Genomic DNA, 18,574 nt, shown 5'->3' with positions numbered 1-18,574 from the left:
TTTTTTTCAAGACTGAGTTTCACTCTCATCACCCAGGCTGGAGTGCAATGGCACAATCTCAGCTCACTGCAACCTCTGCTTCCTGGGTTCGAGTGATTCTCCTGCTTCAGCCTCCTGACTAGATGGGATTACAGGCGCCCACCAGCAGGCCTAGCTAATTTTTGTATTTTTAGTAGAGACAGGGTTTCACCATGCTGGTCAGGCTGGTCTTGAATTCCTGACCTCAGGTGATCCACCTGCCTTGGCTTCCCAAAGTGCTGGGATTACAGGTGTGAGCTACCGTGCTCAGCCTATTTTCCATTTCTTTAGCAGGATTCCTCCCATCTCAGCACTCATTCATCAGTTAAGAGTATGAAGCAAAGACTGGCACAGTCTTCTGCCAATAGTGTCTTGTTTCTTAATGTGATACAATTCACAGTGCAGAACAATAACTTTCACAATAACTCACGTTTAAAAGGAACCAAAGAGAGACTGGGCGTGGTGGTTCATGCCTGTAATCCCAACACTTTGGGAGGCCAAGGTCAGAGGATCACTTGAGCACAGGAGTTCGAGACCAGCCTGGACAACACAGTGAGACCCCGTCCCTAAAAAAAAAAAAAAAAAACCCAAATTAAAAAAAATTAGCTGGGCATGGTTTCACCTATAGTCCCAGCTAATTGGGAGGGCAAGGCAGGAGGATCAGTTGAGTCCAAGAGTTCAAGGCTACTGTGAGCCACGGCCATGGTCACGCCACTGCACTCCAGCCTCGGTGACAGGGAGAAACCTTGTCTCAAAAAAAAAAAAAAGATCAAATAAGAAATTACAAGAGAAAGCATAGTTTTAGTTGCTAAACGTGTAGTTTAGGCAACATCAGTAGTCTCATAAAGACAAAAGGAAAGGAATGTAGGCTGACATAATTACATGTCTGGAACCAGACTTACTTCCAAAACTCAGACTTCCCGTTTATTTCTCCTCACTTACGGTTGTTAATGAATGCATCGTTCCACTTTCAAAATCATGATATAAAACCATGGTAACGTTCAACATTCCCCCCGCTTCTTAAAAAAATTCACTACAGTCTCGAGATGGAAAATAATTTATCTTTGTTCTTTAGTTTTTTAAATAATTGCCAACCATCTTAAACACCAAAATTAAAAGTACTCCCATATTAAAATTTAATAATCTGGGGCTTAATTTTTAAGAAAACAAGTCATGAGGGATGCCAAGATCAAACAAAAGCTAATAGTTCAGTATGAAACCTTTCTGTAACCAAACTCAGTGTGTAAGACTGGGACATGCTTGAAAAACAGCACTTGTAACCAAACAACACAAAAGTCCAAACGGCAGTGTTTCGAAGGCTGTGTCATGTACTCCCCAGGATCACACTCAAGTATGTAATCACACGCAGAAAAAACACTACAGACCTCTTGTCAAATGTATTTGATTCGTACATGAGAAAGTTAACTTAAGGATTTCCATGTTCGAAATCAATCTAAATGAAAATTCAATTTGCTAAAACCTCTATCTTTCCTCCTTTCTGTTTTTTCATTTTAAAGAAAGGCCAAGGTTCTTTGTCCATTTTTCTTTCTTTTCTTTTTTTTTTTTTTTTTTTGTTTCAGATGGAGTCTTGCTCTGTCACCCAGGCTGGACTGCAGTGGTGCGATCCCGGCTCACCGCAACCTCCACATCCCAGGTTCAAGTGATTCTCCTGCTTCAGCCTCCTGAGTAGCTGAATAGCTTGTAAGCATGCTTACAACCATGTGCCACCACGCCCAGCTAATTCTTGTACTTTTAGTAGAGACAGGGTTTCACCATGTTGGCCAGGTTAGTCTCGAACTCCTGACCTCAAGCAATCCACCAGCCTTGGCCTCCCAAAGTGCTGGCATTACAGGCGTAAGCCACGGTGCCTGGCTGCCCATTTTTCAATTGGATTTTTTGTTTTCTTGCTACTGAGTTGTTTGAGCTTTGTATATATTTTGGATATTAACCCCTTTTCAGACATATGGTTTGCAAGTAGCTTCTCCAAATCCCTAGGGATTAAAAAATGGGCAAGGGACACTAACAGATGTTTCTCAAGAGACCGACAAATGGCCAACAGATATAGTTGGCCAACATATCACAATCACTAGAGAAGTGCAAATTAAAATCACAATGAGATATCATCTCGCGCCTGTCAGGATGACTTTTATCAAAGAAAAACAAATGCTGGTGAGAATGTGGAGCTAAGGGAGCCGTCATGTACTGTGGGAATGTAAATTAGTACAGCCATGATGGAAAACAGCACAGAAATTCCTTTAAAAACTAAAAATAGGCCGGGCATGGTGGCTCACGTCTGTAATCCCAGCACTTTGGGAGGCTGAGGCGGGTGGATTATGAGGTCAGGAGTTCAAGACCAGCCTGACCAACATGGAGAAACCCTATCTCTACTAAAAATACAGAAAATTAGCTGGGCGTGGTGGCGTGCACCTGTAATCTCAGCTACTCGGGAGGCTGAGGCAGGAGAATCGCTTGAACCCGGGCAACAGAGCGAGACTCTGTCTCCAAAAAAAAGAAAAGAAAAAAGAAAAAACTACAAGTAGAATTACTTCATGATCCAGCAATCCCACTGCTGAATATATACTACCCCAAATTGAAATCAGATTGTCAAAGAGATGTCTGTTCACTGCAGCACTATTTGCCACAACATGGACAGAAGCGATGAACGTTATACTAAGAGAAATAAGCCAGGCATAGAAGCACAATATAGGATTCCACTTATATGTGGAATCTAGAAGACAATGGAACTCATTGCAGCAGAGAGCAGAACTATGTTTACAGAAGCAGGGGGTGGGGAACAGGGAGATGATGGTCAAAGGGTACAAAGTCCGTTAGAGAAAAGGAATATATTTTTTCTTTTTTGAGTTATATTGCACAGTGTGGTAAATATAGTTAATACAGTTATTTTTGGGTGGCTCACACCTTTAATGCTAGCATTTTGGGAGGCCAAGACGGGAGGATCACTTGTGCCCAGGAGTTCGAGACCAGCCTGAGCAACAAAGTGAGACCTTGCCTCTACAAAAAATCAAAAAATTAGCCAGGTGTGGTGGTGTACATCTGTGCTCCCAGCCACTCAGGAGACTGAGGCAGGAGTATGACTTGAGCCCAGGAGGAGGAGGGTGCAGTGAGCCATGATCACCCACAGCACTCCAGCCAGGACAACAGAGCAAAACTCTGTCCCATAATAATTATTTTTTTTAATTAAAAAATAGGGCCGGGGCTGGTGGCTCACGCCTGTAATCCCAGTACTTTGAGAGGCCAAGGCGGGCGGATCACGAGGTCAGGAGTTCAAAACCAGCCTGACCAACATGGCGAAACCCCATCTCTACTAAAATACAAAAAAATTAGCCAGGCGGGGTGGTGTCCCAGCTACACGGGAGGCTGAGCCAGAAGAATCGTTTGAAACTGGGCGGCGAAGGTTGCAGTGACCAAGGTCATGCCACTACACTCCAGCCCAGACAACAAGGTGAGACTCCATCTCAAATAAATAAATAAATAAAAATAAGGCCAGGTGTGGTGGCTCATGCCTGTAATCCCAGCACTTTGGGAGGCCGCAGTGGGCGGACCACCTGAGGTCAGGAGTTTGAGACCAGCCTGACCAACATGATGAAACCCTGTCTCTACTAAAAATAGAAAAATTAGCCAGGCATGGTGGCGGGCATCTGTAATCCCAGCTTGAACCCGGAAGGCGGAGGTTGCAGTGAGCTGAGATCGCGCCACTGTACTCTAGCCTGGACGACAGAGCAAGACTCTGTCTCAAAATATATATATAAAATAAAATAAAATAAAATAAGGGCTAAGGCTGAGGCCAGTGAGGTCCTGAGATCAGTCATATCATCTAGAGCAATTACATGGCATCCTGTGTGAATGGCTTCAAAGGTTCTTCAGTACTGGGCAAGGGAAACACACCATCTCTGTGACGTGGACCAGATTTCACTAAAAACCCTCTGGAGAGGACTGAAGGGCTTGCCATTTATCCTTTGGCTGTAGCCAGAGCTGCAGAGACCACACTAGAGCTGTGCTCCTGCAAACTGAACACAGGCACTGGAACAACTCACAGACATCAAATTTAATTTCCTGATTGTCAATACCAGACAGGAATGACAATCAGCATCTTTTTCATTGTCCTTAATAAAATAAGTTAAGCATTGTTTTATGCCAACAGCCTCTTACAGAACAAGACAAACCCATTAAATGAAAACAATTCTTTAGAAACCAAAGGCCGGGCCTGGTGGCTCACGCCTGTAATCCCAGCACATTGGGAGGCTGAGGCAGGTGGATCACTTGACGTCAAGGGTTTGAGACCAGCCTGGCCAACATGGTGAAACCCTGTCTCCATTAAAAATACACAAATTAGCTGGGTGTGGCAGCATGCACCTGTAGTCCCAGCTACTCAGGAGGCTGAGGAATCGCTTGAACCCAGAAGGCAGAGGTTGCCGACTGCGTCACTGCACTCCAACCTGGGCAACAGAGCGAGACTCCATCTCAAAGAAAACAAAAACAAAAAAACCCAGAAATCTACGAGAAACTAGACTGGGTAGCTTATGCTTATCTTTCTTAGAAAAGCATTTAACCCTTAACTAGCTGCCTCTGCCAATATTTCTAGGCACTGATTGTCCAGCTACCTAGCCTGGGTGCTTGTCCACCAACTGGCCCTAGTTTTTTCATTTCCCAGCTAATTCTGAATGGCCCAAATCCTCTTGATCTTTCTAGGTCCACCTCAAAGTGTACTTCACGAGTTTCGGGCTGAGCAAGGTGGCTCACACCTATAATTCCAGCACTTTGGGAGGCCAAGGTGGGCAGATCACCTGAGGTCAGGAGTTCAAGGCCTGGCCAACAACATGAAACCTCGTCTCTACCAAAAATACAAAAATTAGCCAGGCGTGGTGGCAGGCGACTGTAATCCCAGCTACTCAGGCGGCTGAGGCAGAAAAATCGCTTGAACCTGAGAGGCAGAGGTTGCAGTGAGCTAACTTCGCGCCACAGCACTCCAGCCTGGGCAACAGAGCAAGACTCCGCCTCAAGAAAAAAAAAAAAAAGTTAGTTTCTGATCCTAACCATAACAAAATCCTGAACAGCTGGTATACCACTATGGCAATTCAGTCCTGCCACATTTTCTAGCCTATTGCTTCCTCTAAGTACATTCCTTACAGGCAGAAACTATTAATATATTCGCACTTATGCCAGGTGCGGGTGGTTCACGCCTATAATTCCAGAACTTTGGGAGGCCGAGGAGGATGGATCACCTGAGGTCAGGAGTTCAAGACCAGCCTGGCCAACATGGTGAAACCTTGTCTCTACTAAAAATACAAAAATTAGCTGGGCATGGTGGCGGGCACCTGTAATCCCAGCTACTAGGGAGGCTGAGGCAGGAGGATTGCTTGGACCTGGGAGGCAGAGGTTGCAGTGAGCAGAGATCGCACCACTGCACTCCAGCCTGGGCGACAAGAGTGAGACTCTGTCTCAAAAACATATATATATATTTGCACTTAGATCTACCTTTCCTCCTTGCAACAGATGCAGCTAGAGCCTAAACGGAGAAGGTGCCAGTTAACCAGCCTTTGGTGATTTTAGCATTGAGACTCCGGTGCTAGCAGTGATTCCAGTCCACCTGATTCAGGCCACAGGAATTCTCCCAGAATCTTCACTACAAGTTGAAACTCCAAATCCTTAATCCTAGAGAGTAAATGCACTTAGGGTCAATGCACACCTAAGTATACCTTAGGTGCGCGACAGGTCTATTTCCTGTCAGAATCCCTAGATGAAAAGAGGAAGTAGATGGACACCCTTATCGGTCAAGCGCTGATGGAACACTCATCTACAAATGAGATACACATGCTGAGACCCTAAGCTGACCCAAGCTGACGGTGCTATCGAGACAAACCACTTTATCACATATTCATCAGCAGTCTCGGAGTTTTTCTTCCCATTCCCTCCCGTAGCGGCTCACCTTTGAGGCAGGAAAGAAGCAGTTCAGGGGGAAGCCACAATCTTTACAAAGCAGGCTTCAGAGAAGCTCACCATTCATCAGCCAGTGAGGGCTGTCACCTGCTAGTTGAGAACTAAACTCAGACATCAGATTCTTCCACAAAGGCCTCCTCACCAGCTGTCCAATGGGTACGGCGTTCAAACGACTCAAAACAGCACAACAAGCCTGGTTTTATTTCTGATGGTCCCCATCAAGGGAACTGAAACTACATGCCTCTAGATTACCTTGCGATCACTCCTCATTTTATTAAAAACATGAAGAAAGAATCCACCCCATTCCGGATATTTACCAAGCTTGACACAGGGAACACCACTATGCCATTTAACTTTGTGGACGTACGTGAGTCTCTCCCTCCCACCTTTCTGAGATGTGTTTCACTGCCAAACGGAGAAGAAACGCAAACACTCCCCAAAGTCGAAAAATGGCAAACGACCAAGATGTTTCCCGTGCCAAATCCGAATTATCCAGGCCTCGGCTCCAGACGTGGGAAGTCCCGCCATCTCCAAGGCCGGCAGGGAACCCTGGCTCGGGGGACGCGAGTGGGCAAACCCCAGTGTGGGGGGACCAGGCCGAGGTCGGCCGATGCTGGGCGACCCCCGCCAGCAGTTGGGGCGGGGTCTGCACCCTGAGAAGCGGTGAAAAAAGCCGGCGGAGGAGCCGCTCCCGACCAGCACGCTCCCCGCTCCCGGCCCCCCGGGCAACCCCGACTGGGCCCGACCCCGGCCCGCCCTCCAGCCCCGGCTCACCCCGCCCCGGCGGGCAGCTGCGCGCCCCGGGCCCAGCCGGGCCAGCTGCTCGGCGGACGCCCGCGGTCGCGCTGGGCTCACTCGTGGCGGCGCGTGGCGGGCCCGGGGCCGCTCGGCACCATCTTCTCCCCGCGCCGGGGGCAGCGTCCGGCTCCGCGGGGCCGACGCGAAGACCAGACGCCAACCGGGCTCCCGCCGCCGCCTCAGTTCGGGCTCCGGCAACCGCGGTTTCCGGGTGAAAAAAAAAACAAAAACAAACCACGCCACCTCCAACGCCGCCGTGACCTCCGACCCCGGGCGTCCGACGGTGGCGCGGCCGGGACAAGCTTCGTCAGAGGCAGGCGGCGGAGACCACGCTTCCAGGACGGGTAGCGTGCATGCGGACGTGCGTGGAGTGCATGATGGACGTTTATGGGTCTGTGTGCCGGTCTGGTGTTGTGCGTGTGCGTGTGTGCGTAGTGCGTGTATGTGGCTTGTAGTGTGCATCGTGTACAACGGTGTGTGCAGTGAGTGCATGTATGTGCATCTGTGTGCGCGTGTGTGGTGTGTGATGGTATGGGTGTGTGCATGCGTAGATGTGTAGGGAGTGCGCACACGTGTGCATGCTCATGTGTGTGCTGTGCGTGTGTCTGTTGATGTGCTTGTATATTAATCACTGCTGATAAACATGTAATTTTGGACCAGGCGCGGTGGCTCAGGCCTGTAATCCCAGCACTTTGGGAGGCCAAGGCAGGAGGATCGCTTGAGTCCTGGAGTTCCAGACCAGCCTGGGTAACATAGGGAGTCTCTGTCTCTATTTATAAATAAAATAAAATGAAAATGAAAATTTTTAAAGTATAATTTTGTACAATCACTTTGCAAAGTAATTTGGCATTATGCAGTACACTTAAAGATATACACATCCTCTCTTGAGAATATATTACCCTGGAGAAACAGTTGCACCTAGACAAAATAATGCTCATAGCAACACTAATGTTTATAGCAGCAGTATGACTCACTAAAAATTGGGGAGAAAAAGCAGATGTCCATACAGTCAAATGTAAAAACCAACTTTGATATATTCATGGTTTGGTTTGTTTTTGTAGAGACAGGGTCTCCCTATGTTACTCAAGCTGGTCTCGAACTACTGGACCCAAGTGATCCTCCCACCTCGGGAGGATCTGGGATTACAGGTGTGAGCTGCCATGCCTGGCCCATCTTCGTGTTTAATCGGGTACAAAAGACCAGTGAAAATTATTTAATACAGCTCACACAATTATGGTAGTCAATTGCAGACTATATTGGCAGGGACCAAATCACAAAATGATACACTGCTACATATTTCCATTATGTAAAATTCAAAACAGGCAAGTTCATAACATATTGTTTAGAGATGCATACATAATTGTTTGAATTGACATGAAGCATGAGAAAAAGATGTATAAACTTCATGTTAAGTGTTAGGGGAATGGGATGGGGGAGGAGTACAGGGTGCTTTAAAGGTAATAAAGTTTTGTTGTTCTTGCTTTTGAGACAAGGTCTTGCTCTGTCACCCAAGCTGGAGTGCAGTCGCATGATCATGGCTCACTGCAGACTCGGCCTCCCAAGCTGAAGTGATCCTCCTGTCTCAGCCTCCTGAGTAGCTGGGACCACAGATGTGCACCATCGTGCCCAGCTAATTTTCATATTTTTCACAGAAATGGGGTTTCCCCCAAATTGCTCAGGCTGGTCTCAAACTCCTGGGCTCAAGTGATCCGCTCACTTCCACCTCCCAAAGTGCTGGGATTACAGGCATGAGCCACCGCACCCAGCCATCTTTAACAAAAGTTTATCAGGTGAAGCCTGTAATGATCAACACAATGGCTCAGTTCCTTCACTGAATACCCTCTTATTTCCATGATTCTTGCCCTCTTTTGTTATCTTGCACCATTTGAATTATCTTCCTTGTTGTAATGGGTGTGACATTATCTGCAAGTGCAGACAGTATTGAATTGTGTATATAACGATGGAACCAAACTTCCTAATGAGATGTCCCTTACCAGGCTAGGACTAATAATGTAATTAAAGGAGCCCCACCACCAATGGCACCATATATGACTTAGTGATTGAGACCGTAGGAGAATGTAAAAAAGGCAACCTCAAATCTTTTATCCTAGCTGCCTTGTATGGGATTTCAAAAAAATTTTTGTTTTTGTTTTGAGATGGAGTCTCGCTCTGTCGCCCAGGCTGGAGTGCAGTGGCACGATCTTGGCTCACTGCAACCTCTGCCTCCCGGGTTCAAGCGATTCTCCTGCCTCAGCCTCCTGAGTAGCTGGGATTACAGGCGCATGCCACCACGCCCCGCTAATTTTTGTATTTTTAGTAGAGAAGGTGTTTTGCCATGTTGGTCAGGCTGGTCATGAACTCCTGGCCTCAAGTGATCTGCCCACCTTGGCCTCCCAAACTGTTGGGATTACAGGTGTGAGCCCGAGTCCAGTAAAAAAAAAAAAAAAAAAAAAAAGAAACCTTTTTAAATAGAGACAAGGTCTCACTGTGTTGCCCAAGCTGGTTTTGAGCTTCTGGCCTTAAGCAATCCTCCTTACTCAGCTTCCCAAAGAGCTGGGATTATACGTGTGAGCTACCATGTCCAGCTGGATTGTAAAATTCTTTTTTTAAAAAAAGATTACATGGTGCAGCCACTTTTAAGCAACAATCTGGCAATTTCTCAAAAAGTTAAACATAGAGTTATCATTTGAAGCCAGGTGTGTTGGCTCACGCCTGTAATCCCAACAGTGGGAGGCTGAGGCAGGAGGATCGCTTGAGCCCAGGAGTTCAAGACCAGCCTGGCCAACATGGTAAAACCCTGTCTCTACTAAAAAATAAAAATAAAAAAATTAGCTGGGCATGGTGGTGGGCACCTGTAATCCCAGCTACTCAGGAGGCTGAGGCAGGAGAATCACTTGAACCTGGGAGGCAGAGGTTGCAGTGAGCCGAGATTGCACCACTGCCCTCCAGCCTGGGCAACAGAGTGAGACTGTCTGAAAAAAAAAAACAACCATTCTGGAAAACATAGCGAACCCCATCTCATAAATAAATGAACAAGTTCTAAGACATATGGCTTTATTTAAAAAAATAAAAAGTTACTGGCCACATGTGGTGGCTCACGCCTTTAATCCCAGCACTTTGGGAGCCCAAGGTGGGTGGATCACTTGAGGTCAGGAGTTTGAGACCAGCCTTGCCAACATGGCGAAACCCCGTCTCTACTAAAAATACAAAAAATTAACCGGGTTTGGTGGCCGGTGCCTGTAATCCCAGCTACTTGGGAGGCTGAGATGAGTGGCTTGAACCCAGGAAGCAGAGGTTGCAGTGAGCTGAGATCACGCCACTGCACTTCAGCCTGGGCGACAGAGCCAGACCTTGTCGCCAAAAAAAAAAAAAGTTACCATTTGACCTCACAATTCCACTCCTGGAGATCCAAGAGAATTGCAAACAAAAATTCCAAACAAAAAGTTGTACAGGAGTGTTTATAGCAGCATCATAATAGCCAAAAAGTGGAAGCAACTCAAATGTTCATCAACTGATTAATGGAAAAACAAAATGTAGCAAATTCACAAGCAGAATGGTATTCAGCCATGAAAACGAATGAAGAAATAATGCATACTACAGCATAGATGAATGTTGAACACATTATGCCAAGTGAAAGAAGCCAGTCACAAAAGGCCCTGTATTGGATGATTGCGTGTCTATGAAATGTCCAGAATAGACACATTTATGGAACAGAAAGCAGATTGGTGGGTGGGTTGCCTAGGGTGGGTGAGAGGCAATTGGGAGGTGGTAATAGCCAGGGAGTTTCTTTTGGGAGTGATGAAAATATTCAAAAACAGGCAGTGCGCAGTGGCTCATGCCTGTAATCCCACTACTTTGCGAGGCTGAGGCTGGTGGATCACTTGAGGTCAAGAATTTGACACCAGCCTGGCCAACATTGTGAAATTCCATCTGTGTTAAAAATACAAAAAATAGCCAGGTGTTGTGGTGCCTGCCTGTAATCCCAGTTACTCGAGAGACTGAGGCACGAGAATCACTTGAACCTGGGAGGCGGATATTGCAGTGAGCCAAGATCGTGCCATTGCACTCCAGCCTGGGCGACAGAGCAAGACTCTGTCTCAAGAAAAAAAAAATTATGATGATGGTTGCACAATTCTGTGATTAAACTAAAAACCACTGAAGTGTACACTTTTAATTGAGTTAATTGTATGTATGTTAATTAGATCTAAACAAACTTTTTTTTTAAGGTTAAGGCTTTACAAAAGAAATAAAACCAAAACAAGAAAAGGGATAAAAATATAGGCTCTAATCATGTGGAAATCCTTAGACAGTTAATTTTTAAATGGCATGAAAAAGAAGGAAATTGACAAAGAGCCTACAAAACTTTGAGATAATTTTCTAGGAATCTGGGGTTCCCACCGTGAAGTCTCCTCAAACTCCTTAGCATATACAGTTCTGAGGCTTAGAGAAGTTTCAGAAAGAAAATTCTTCCAATGAACCTACAGCATTGAATGCCAAAATACCCACGTTTGTTTGGTTTTTTTATTTATTCATTTTGAGACAGGGTCTTGTTCTGTTGCCCAGGTTGGAGTGCAGTGGCACAATCATAGCTCAGTGCAGCCTCAACCTGTCGGGTTCAAGCAATCCTCCTGTCTCAGCCTCCCAAGTAGCTGGGACTACAGATGCGTGCCACCACTTCCAGCTAATCTCTTTATTTTATGCTTTGTAGAAACTGTCCGTTGCCCAGGCTGGTCTCAAACTCCCAGGCTCAAGCAATCCTCCCACCTCAGCCTCCCAAAGTGCTAGGATTACAGGTGTGAGCCATCGCATCCAGCCCCCACTTTTACTATTAAGTCAGTAGTCCCTTGTTCCATACTTGCAAATTTTTCTTTAACATTGAGATGGTTTCAAAATTAAAAAATAAGGCAGAGCATGGTGGCTCATGCCTGTAATCTCAGCAATTTGGGAAGCTGAGGCCAGAGGATCACTTGAGGTCAAGAGTTCGAGACCAGCCTGGCCAACATGGTGAAACCCTATCTCTACTACAAATTCAAAAATGAGCCAGACATGGCGGCGGGCGCCTGTAATCCCAGCTACTTGGGAGGCTAAGGCAGAAGAATCGCTTGAACCCAGGAGGTGGAGGTTGCAGTGAGCCGAGATCAGGCCACTGCACTCCAGCCTGGGTGATAGAGTGAAACGCCATCTAAAATAATAATAATAATAAAAATAATAAAATAAAAAATTAAGTGACATTCCTTATCAAAAAAAGAATCAATGTGGTAATAGTGAAAGAAGATCGACAAGAAGGACTGAACCTCGTGATCCAGCTCCCAGTGGGGTTCCTGAGGCCTTTCACAAACATGTGTGGGAAATGGTCAAGATTGAGAAGAAACTCTTTCAAGTTTACCGTGACAGGAACACAGTGGAGAGTATTGCCTAGGCCTACTAATGAGCTTAAGGGCCGCAGAATTGATTCAGGGCTGTATGGGGAAGCCACTGTGATAGGGATCAAAGGTAAAGTCTGGTTCAAAGTTGGAATGTGTCATTTTAAAAAAATGTATAATGTATATTGTGACAGTGTCTCCTTTACCTGAATGCTAATAAGGGTATGGATAATAATGTCTGAATGGAAACTTCTTTCCCTGCTGAGTAAAATGAAATAAGGAATGACATGTACATCTTTCTCCAACTGGACATGCAAAAATGAGAGCCTTTACCATTACCCAAGCCAATTCACGTAGTACGTCTGAAACTGTATCAGAGACCTGGGCCAGGCACAGTGGTTCACGCATGTAATCCCGCGCTTTGGGAGGCTGAGGAGGGAGGGTCACTTGAGGCCAGGAGTTCAAGACCAGCCTGGGTAACATGGCAAAACCCCATCTCTACAAAAAATACAAAAATTAGCCGGGTGTGGTGGCAGGCGCCTGTAATCCCAGCTACTTGAAGAGCTGAAGTGAGGCTGGGCGCGGTGGCTCATGGCTGTAATGCCAGCACTTTGGGAGGCTGAGGCGGGCAGATCACGAGGTCAGGAGTCTGAGACCAGCCTGACCAACATGGTGAAACCCCGTGTCTATTAAAAATACAAAACTTAGCCAGGCATGGTGGTGCATGCCTGTAATCCCAGCTACTCAGGAGGCTGAGGCAGGAGAATTGCTTGAACCTGGGAGGTGGAGGTTGCAGTGAGCCGAGATTGTGACATTGTACTCCAGCCGGGGTGACAGAGCGAGACTCTGTCTCAAAAAAAAAAAAAAAAAAAAAAAAGAACTGAAAGGGAGGACTGCCTGAGCCCAGGGAGGTTGAGACTGCAGTGAACCATGACCGCACCACTGTACTCCAGCCTGAGTGACAGAGTGGGACCGTGTCTCTTAAAAAAAAAAAAAAAAAAGACCTGAAGAGCAACAAGAAATTGTTTCCTAATTAAGGAAATTTTTTTTGACAATTTTATAACTTTATATGATGTATTTGACAATCAGCGATTAGTTCTCATCCACATTGTAGATTTTTGAAAGTAGTAACAGGTACATAGGTAACCAAAGTATAGAGCTTATTTGGTGAATCTTCAGCCTCATTCTATTTTCTGGACAACCACACACAGACATGGTATGGGATATTCCTTTGGCCCAGACAGCTTTGTTGAGCCTGGTATCAATGTGCATGTCTAGAGTTTCCATCTCCTTCATGGCATATGTCTGAATTTCTTTGAGTGTCCGAGGGGCACGCTTCTTGAAGCCCACTTCATGGATGCACTTGTGAATGTTGATGGTGTATTCTCGGGTCACCACCTCGTTGATGGCAGAATGGCCCTTTTTCTTCTCACCACCCTTCTTTGCGGGAGCCATTCTGCCGGGTCTCATTAATGAAATATTAATGCAGGTATATTACGAATAAAATGTATATACAAATAGTATGCACAAACTCACTGTATGACACCCTGGTGTGGCCAGTGTGAGAGGCTGACAGATCATAGAGACTCATGGTAGACTACAGGGGATTCAACCAAACAGCAACCCCAAGTAGCCTCAGAGGCCCGGAATATGGTGCAGACTATGCAACTTACACAGCAAACTGAAAGTGAAGTGACTGGTATTCCACAGCTGATCTGGCTAGTCAATTTTGCTCCATGTCAGTTGCTAGACAGCCAATAATAATTTGCATTTATGTGCGATAGTCTACAATATACATGTGCTCTTGAAAGATATTTGAACTCTCTTGCATACTGTCACAAGCTGGTAAGGTGAGACATAGAGCTAATATAACTGGACATTATTCTAGTATGCTATATTCATGATATGATTATCTGGGAGATTATGGGTTAAGCTAAAAGCAATCATATTTATTTATTTATTTATTTATTTAGAGATGGAGTCTCACTATGTTGCCCAGGCTGGTATCAAACTCCTGGGCTCAAGCGATCTTCTCACCTCAGCCTCCCAAAGTGCTGGGATTACAAGCGTGAGTCACCTCACTCAGCCTAAAACAACTTTATTAAGCTCATAATCAGATTAGGGATGGTTAATGAATTGCAAAAATCCAAGACCCACACAGACTGCAATTCGGGAAGAATTACATGGCTTTCAGTGACCTATGACCTACCACATGCAGACAACTTGGAATACAATGTCTCTCCCCACCCCTCAGAGTAAACAAGAAGCTAAATGCCTAGTGGGCCTATGTGGCTTTTGGAGACTCATATTCCTTACTCGGCCTCAGTATATAAAATCATCCAGAAAAGGGATCATCTTTGATTGGCTGGAACAGCTTCTTAGGTCTGCAGAAAATTGTAGCCCAAAGTATTCTATTAGAATATGATCCTACCACTAAAATAACATGAGAAGTGTTGGCCACCCACACTCATGGCAGCTGATTCTCTAGGAAAAGCCTATAGCTGCTTGCTAGGCATGATGACTCATGCCTGTAATCCCAACAACTTGGGAGGCTGAGATGAGAGGATCGTTTGAGGCTAGGAGTTTGAGACAAGCCTGGGCAATAGAGCGAGACCCCATCTTGAAGAAAATAAGAGAATTAAGGAAATAAAAAAACTTAGCCAGGCGTGGTGGCACATGTCTGTGGTCCTAGCTACTCAGGAGGCTGAGGCAGGAGGATCCCACTTGAGGCAAGCAGGAGGTTGAGGCTGCAGTGAGCCATGACTGCCTCATTGCACTCCAGCATGGGCAACAGAGGGAGGCCCTGTCTCTAAAAAATAAATAAATAAACATTGGCCAGGTGCAGCGGCTCATGCCTGTAATCCCAGCACTTTGGGAGGCCAAGGCAGGCAGATAACTTGAGGTCAGGAGTTCGAAACCAGCCTGGCCAACATGGTGAAACCCTGTCTCTACTAAAAATACAAAAAATTAGCCAGGTGTGGTGGCATGCACCTGTAATCTCAGCTACTTGGGAGGCTGAGGCAAGATAATCGCTTGAACCCAGGAGACGACGGTTGCAGTGAGCCGAGATCATGCCACTGCACTCCAACCTGGGTGACAGAGTCGGTCTCAAATAAATGGATAAACAAACAAACATCGGCCATGTATTGTGGCTCATGCCTGTAATCCCAGCACTTTGGGAGGCCAAAGCGGGAAGATCACCTGAGGTCAGGAGTTTAAGACCAGCCTGGCCAGCATGGTGGAACCCTATCTCTAACAAAATACAGAAGTTAGGTAAGCATGGTGGTACACGCCTGTAATCCCAGCTACTCAGAAGATTGAGGCATGAGAATCACTTGAACCCAGGAGGCAGAGGTTGCAGTGAGCCAAGATCATGCCACTGCACTCGAGCTGAGGTGACAGAGTGCGACTCTGTCTCAAAAAATATATATATTAAAAATTTTTTAAAAAATAAATATATTCAGGAACAAATAGCCTCTCCTCCTAGGACTTACTCTAGAGATGTCCAGGGACCTGCCTGCTACTATTGCCATATGTACCCCTCTGTTCAACCAATTGCCAGAGGATTCCAGGCAACTGGCTGGCCCACAGATTACAGTTTCAGAATCACAGGCCATAGATCAACATGGAGAGCTGCTACCTGAGTCCAGGAGATTGGCAAACACAAGCTGACCCAGGGGCTATATTCAGCGCAGTAATTGATGAACTGGACACAGATAAAGGACCCATTGGTTGGCTGCAGATTGACACTTGTCAGTGGACTTGCAATGTGGCTTAAGTGGGTTCTTACATTACTGGAGAATACAATGCATCCCCTTGTGGACTACTGCCCTTGGGAAACCTCCATGGGAATTTAAAAGGCAAGTGAGACCAGGTGCAGTGGCTCATGCCTGTAGTCTCAGCACTCTGAGAGACCAAGATGGGAGGATTGCTTGAGGCCAGGAGTTGGAGACAAGCCTGGGCAACATAGCAGGACTCCATCTCTACAAAATTAAAAAAAAAAAATTAGCCAGGTATAGTCGCACACGCCTGTGGTCCCAGGTACTTGGGGAGCTGAGGGAGGAGAATCGCTTGAGTCCAGGAGGTTGAGGCTGCAGTGAGCTATGATCGTACCACTGCACTCCAGCCTGGGGAACAGAACAAAACCCTGTCTCTGAAAATATATATAAAATAAATAAAATAAAAGGCAAATCAAAGCAGGGCATGTCAATGCTCACCAAAAGAAGCCTTATGCCAGGGTCTGAAGGTGGCCAGAATCAACAAGTGAATACCTAGTTTATTTTTTTATGAGATGGAGTCTCACTCTGTCACTTAGGCTGGAGTGCAGTGGAGCGATCTTGGCTCACTGCAACCTCCGCCTCCTGGATTCAAGTGATTCTCCTGGCTCAGCCTCCTGAATAGTTGGGATTGCAGGCATGCACCACCACATCCTGCTAACTTTTGTATTTTAGTGGAGACAAGGTTTCATCATGTTGGCCAGGCTGGTCTCAAACTCCTTACCTCAAACGATCTACCTGCCTCGGCCTCCCAAAGTACTGGGATTACAGGCATGAGCCACTGCACCTGGCCCCTTAGTTCATTTTATTTATTTATTTTTGAGGCAAGGTCTTGCTCTGTTGCCCAGGCTGGAGTGCAGTAGCACCATCACAGCTCACTGCAGCTTCAACCTTCCAAATTCAAGTAGATCCTCCCATCTCAGGCTCCCAAGTAGCTGGGACCACAGGCATGTGCCACCACATCCAGCTATTTTTTTTTTTTTTAGTAGAGATGGGGTCTCCCTATGTTGCCCAGGCTGGTCTCAAACTCCTGACCTCAAGCAATTCTACTGCCTCAGCTTCCCAAAGTACTGGGATTACAGGCTTGAGCAACTGCACCTGCCCTACTTCAATCTCATAAAGTAGCAATGTGGGTCCATAAAATGAGTGGGCCTGGGGCACTTGTGCCATGAAGTGAGGGGCTGAGCACCATGTAGTACTTTCCCTGCAGAAGTTCAAATGTTTACTAAACATTGCTCTGTTTACCAACAGAAAAGGTTATGTTTGCAGTTAGGTCTGGGAGTATTTCCTGGGGAGGAAGTCCAGACCACAGCTGGCAAGTAGATGATACTGGCCCTTTACCCATTTTTCCAAGAGAGATTAAATGGACACCAACAGGTCTGCATGCATACTCTGAGTTTGGCTTTGTTTTTATTTTTTAATTATTTTTAGTTTTTACAGGCAGGGTATCACCTGTTGCCCAGGCAGGAGTACAGAGGTGCAATCACAGCTTACTGCAGCCTCAACTTCAGAGGCTCAGGCGATCCTCCCACTTCAGCCTCTTGAGTAGCTGGCACTACCGGTGCATGCCACCAAGCCTAGCTAATTTTTTAATTTTTTTGTAGAAATGGGGTCTCACTATGTTGCCCAGGCTGGTCTCAAATTCCTGGGCTCAAGTGATCCTCCTGCCTCAGCTTTCCAAAGTGCTGGGATTACAGGCATGAGTGATCACACCTGGTCTGTTTGGCTTTGATAGCCATATTGGTTTGGCACTCAGTTACGTTTTCCCAGATCAAGACACTCAATCCACAGCCCATGCCGAGCAACAATGAGCAAAGAACCAGCATATTCAATGGACTTATCACATTCTTTATCACTCTCAAACTCTCAGGTTAATTGAAAATTAAAATGGGCAATTAAAACACTGTCATGTCTGTAATCCCAGCACTTTGGGAGGCCGAGGTCAGGAGATCGAGACCATCCTGGCTAACATGGTGAAACCCCATCTCTACTAAAAATACAAAAGTTAGCTGGGCATGGTTGTGCGCACTTGTAATCCCAGCTACTTGGGAGGCAGAGGCAGGAGAATCGCTTGAACCAGGTTGTGGTGGGCAGATCGCTTGAGGCCAGGAGTTCCACATCAGCCTGAGCAATCTAGTTGAGACCCCGTATCTATAAAAAATTTAAAAATGAGCCAGAAGTGGTTCATAGTGGTTAAGTAGCTGTAGTCCCAGCTACTCAGGAGGCGGAAGGGGGAGGATCATTTGGAACCCAGGATTGAAGGCTAGAGTGAGCTAGGATTGTGTCACTGCACTCCAGCCTGGGCAAGAGGGAAACCCTGTCTCAAAAATAAAAAAAACTGAGGAGACGTGACAAAGGAGTGACACTCAGCCTACAACCACCTGGCATTTTGTTCAGAGAAGGACTAAGTGTAGGACTCTTTGGACAAATTATTATGCTTTTGTGGTGGGAATTGGGGAAAGGAGGAGGGGTGTGATGGTTAATATTGAGTGTCAACTTGATTGGATTGAAGGATGCAAAGTATTGTTCTTGGGTGTGTCTGTGAGGGTGTTGCCAAAGGAGATTAACATTTGAGTCAGTGGACTGGGAGACACAGACCTACCCTCAATCCAGGTGGGCACCATCTAATCAGCTGCCAGCGAGGCCACAATAAAAAGTAGG

The 18,574-nt window shown here is 46.1% G+C and overlaps 1 protein-coding gene and 1 pseudogene across 2 annotated transcripts in view; both read right to left on the bottom strand.

Annotated features, from left to right (window-relative positions):
- Positions 1–10,465, bottom strand: part of TMEM248 (transmembrane protein 248) — a 40,874-nt gene extending 30,409 nt beyond the window's left edge. Inside the window, exons 1-2 of one of the 2 annotated variants that reach the window (XM_008967217.6) lie at positions 6,751–6,769; positions 449–584 (exon numbers count right to left, since the gene is read on the bottom strand). Coding sequence is in view for 1 of the 2 variants with exons in the window: in XM_034964195.4 (XP_034820086.1) it covers positions 6,751–7,266 (516 nt within the window). In the remaining variant the exon portion in view is untranslated. Of the gene's footprint in view, positions 1–448; positions 585–6,750 lie in introns of both variants that reach the window. The other variant, XM_034964195.4, reaches the window with a different exon arrangement.
- Positions 10,466–13,236: 2,771 nt separating this feature from the next.
- Positions 13,237–17,057, bottom strand: LOC106634971 (large ribosomal subunit protein eL31-like; annotated as a pseudogene).
- Between the last annotated feature and the right edge of the window lie 1,517 nt (positions 17,058–18,574).

The sequence above is a fragment of the Pan paniscus genome, chromosome 6, assembly GCF_029289425.2.
Source record: "Pan paniscus chromosome 6, NHGRI_mPanPan1-v2.0_pri, whole genome shotgun sequence".
Classification (NCBI taxonomy): Eukaryota; Metazoa; Chordata; class Mammalia; order Primates; family Hominidae; genus Pan; species Pan paniscus.
This window is presented reverse-complemented; position numbering and strand designations above follow the sequence as displayed.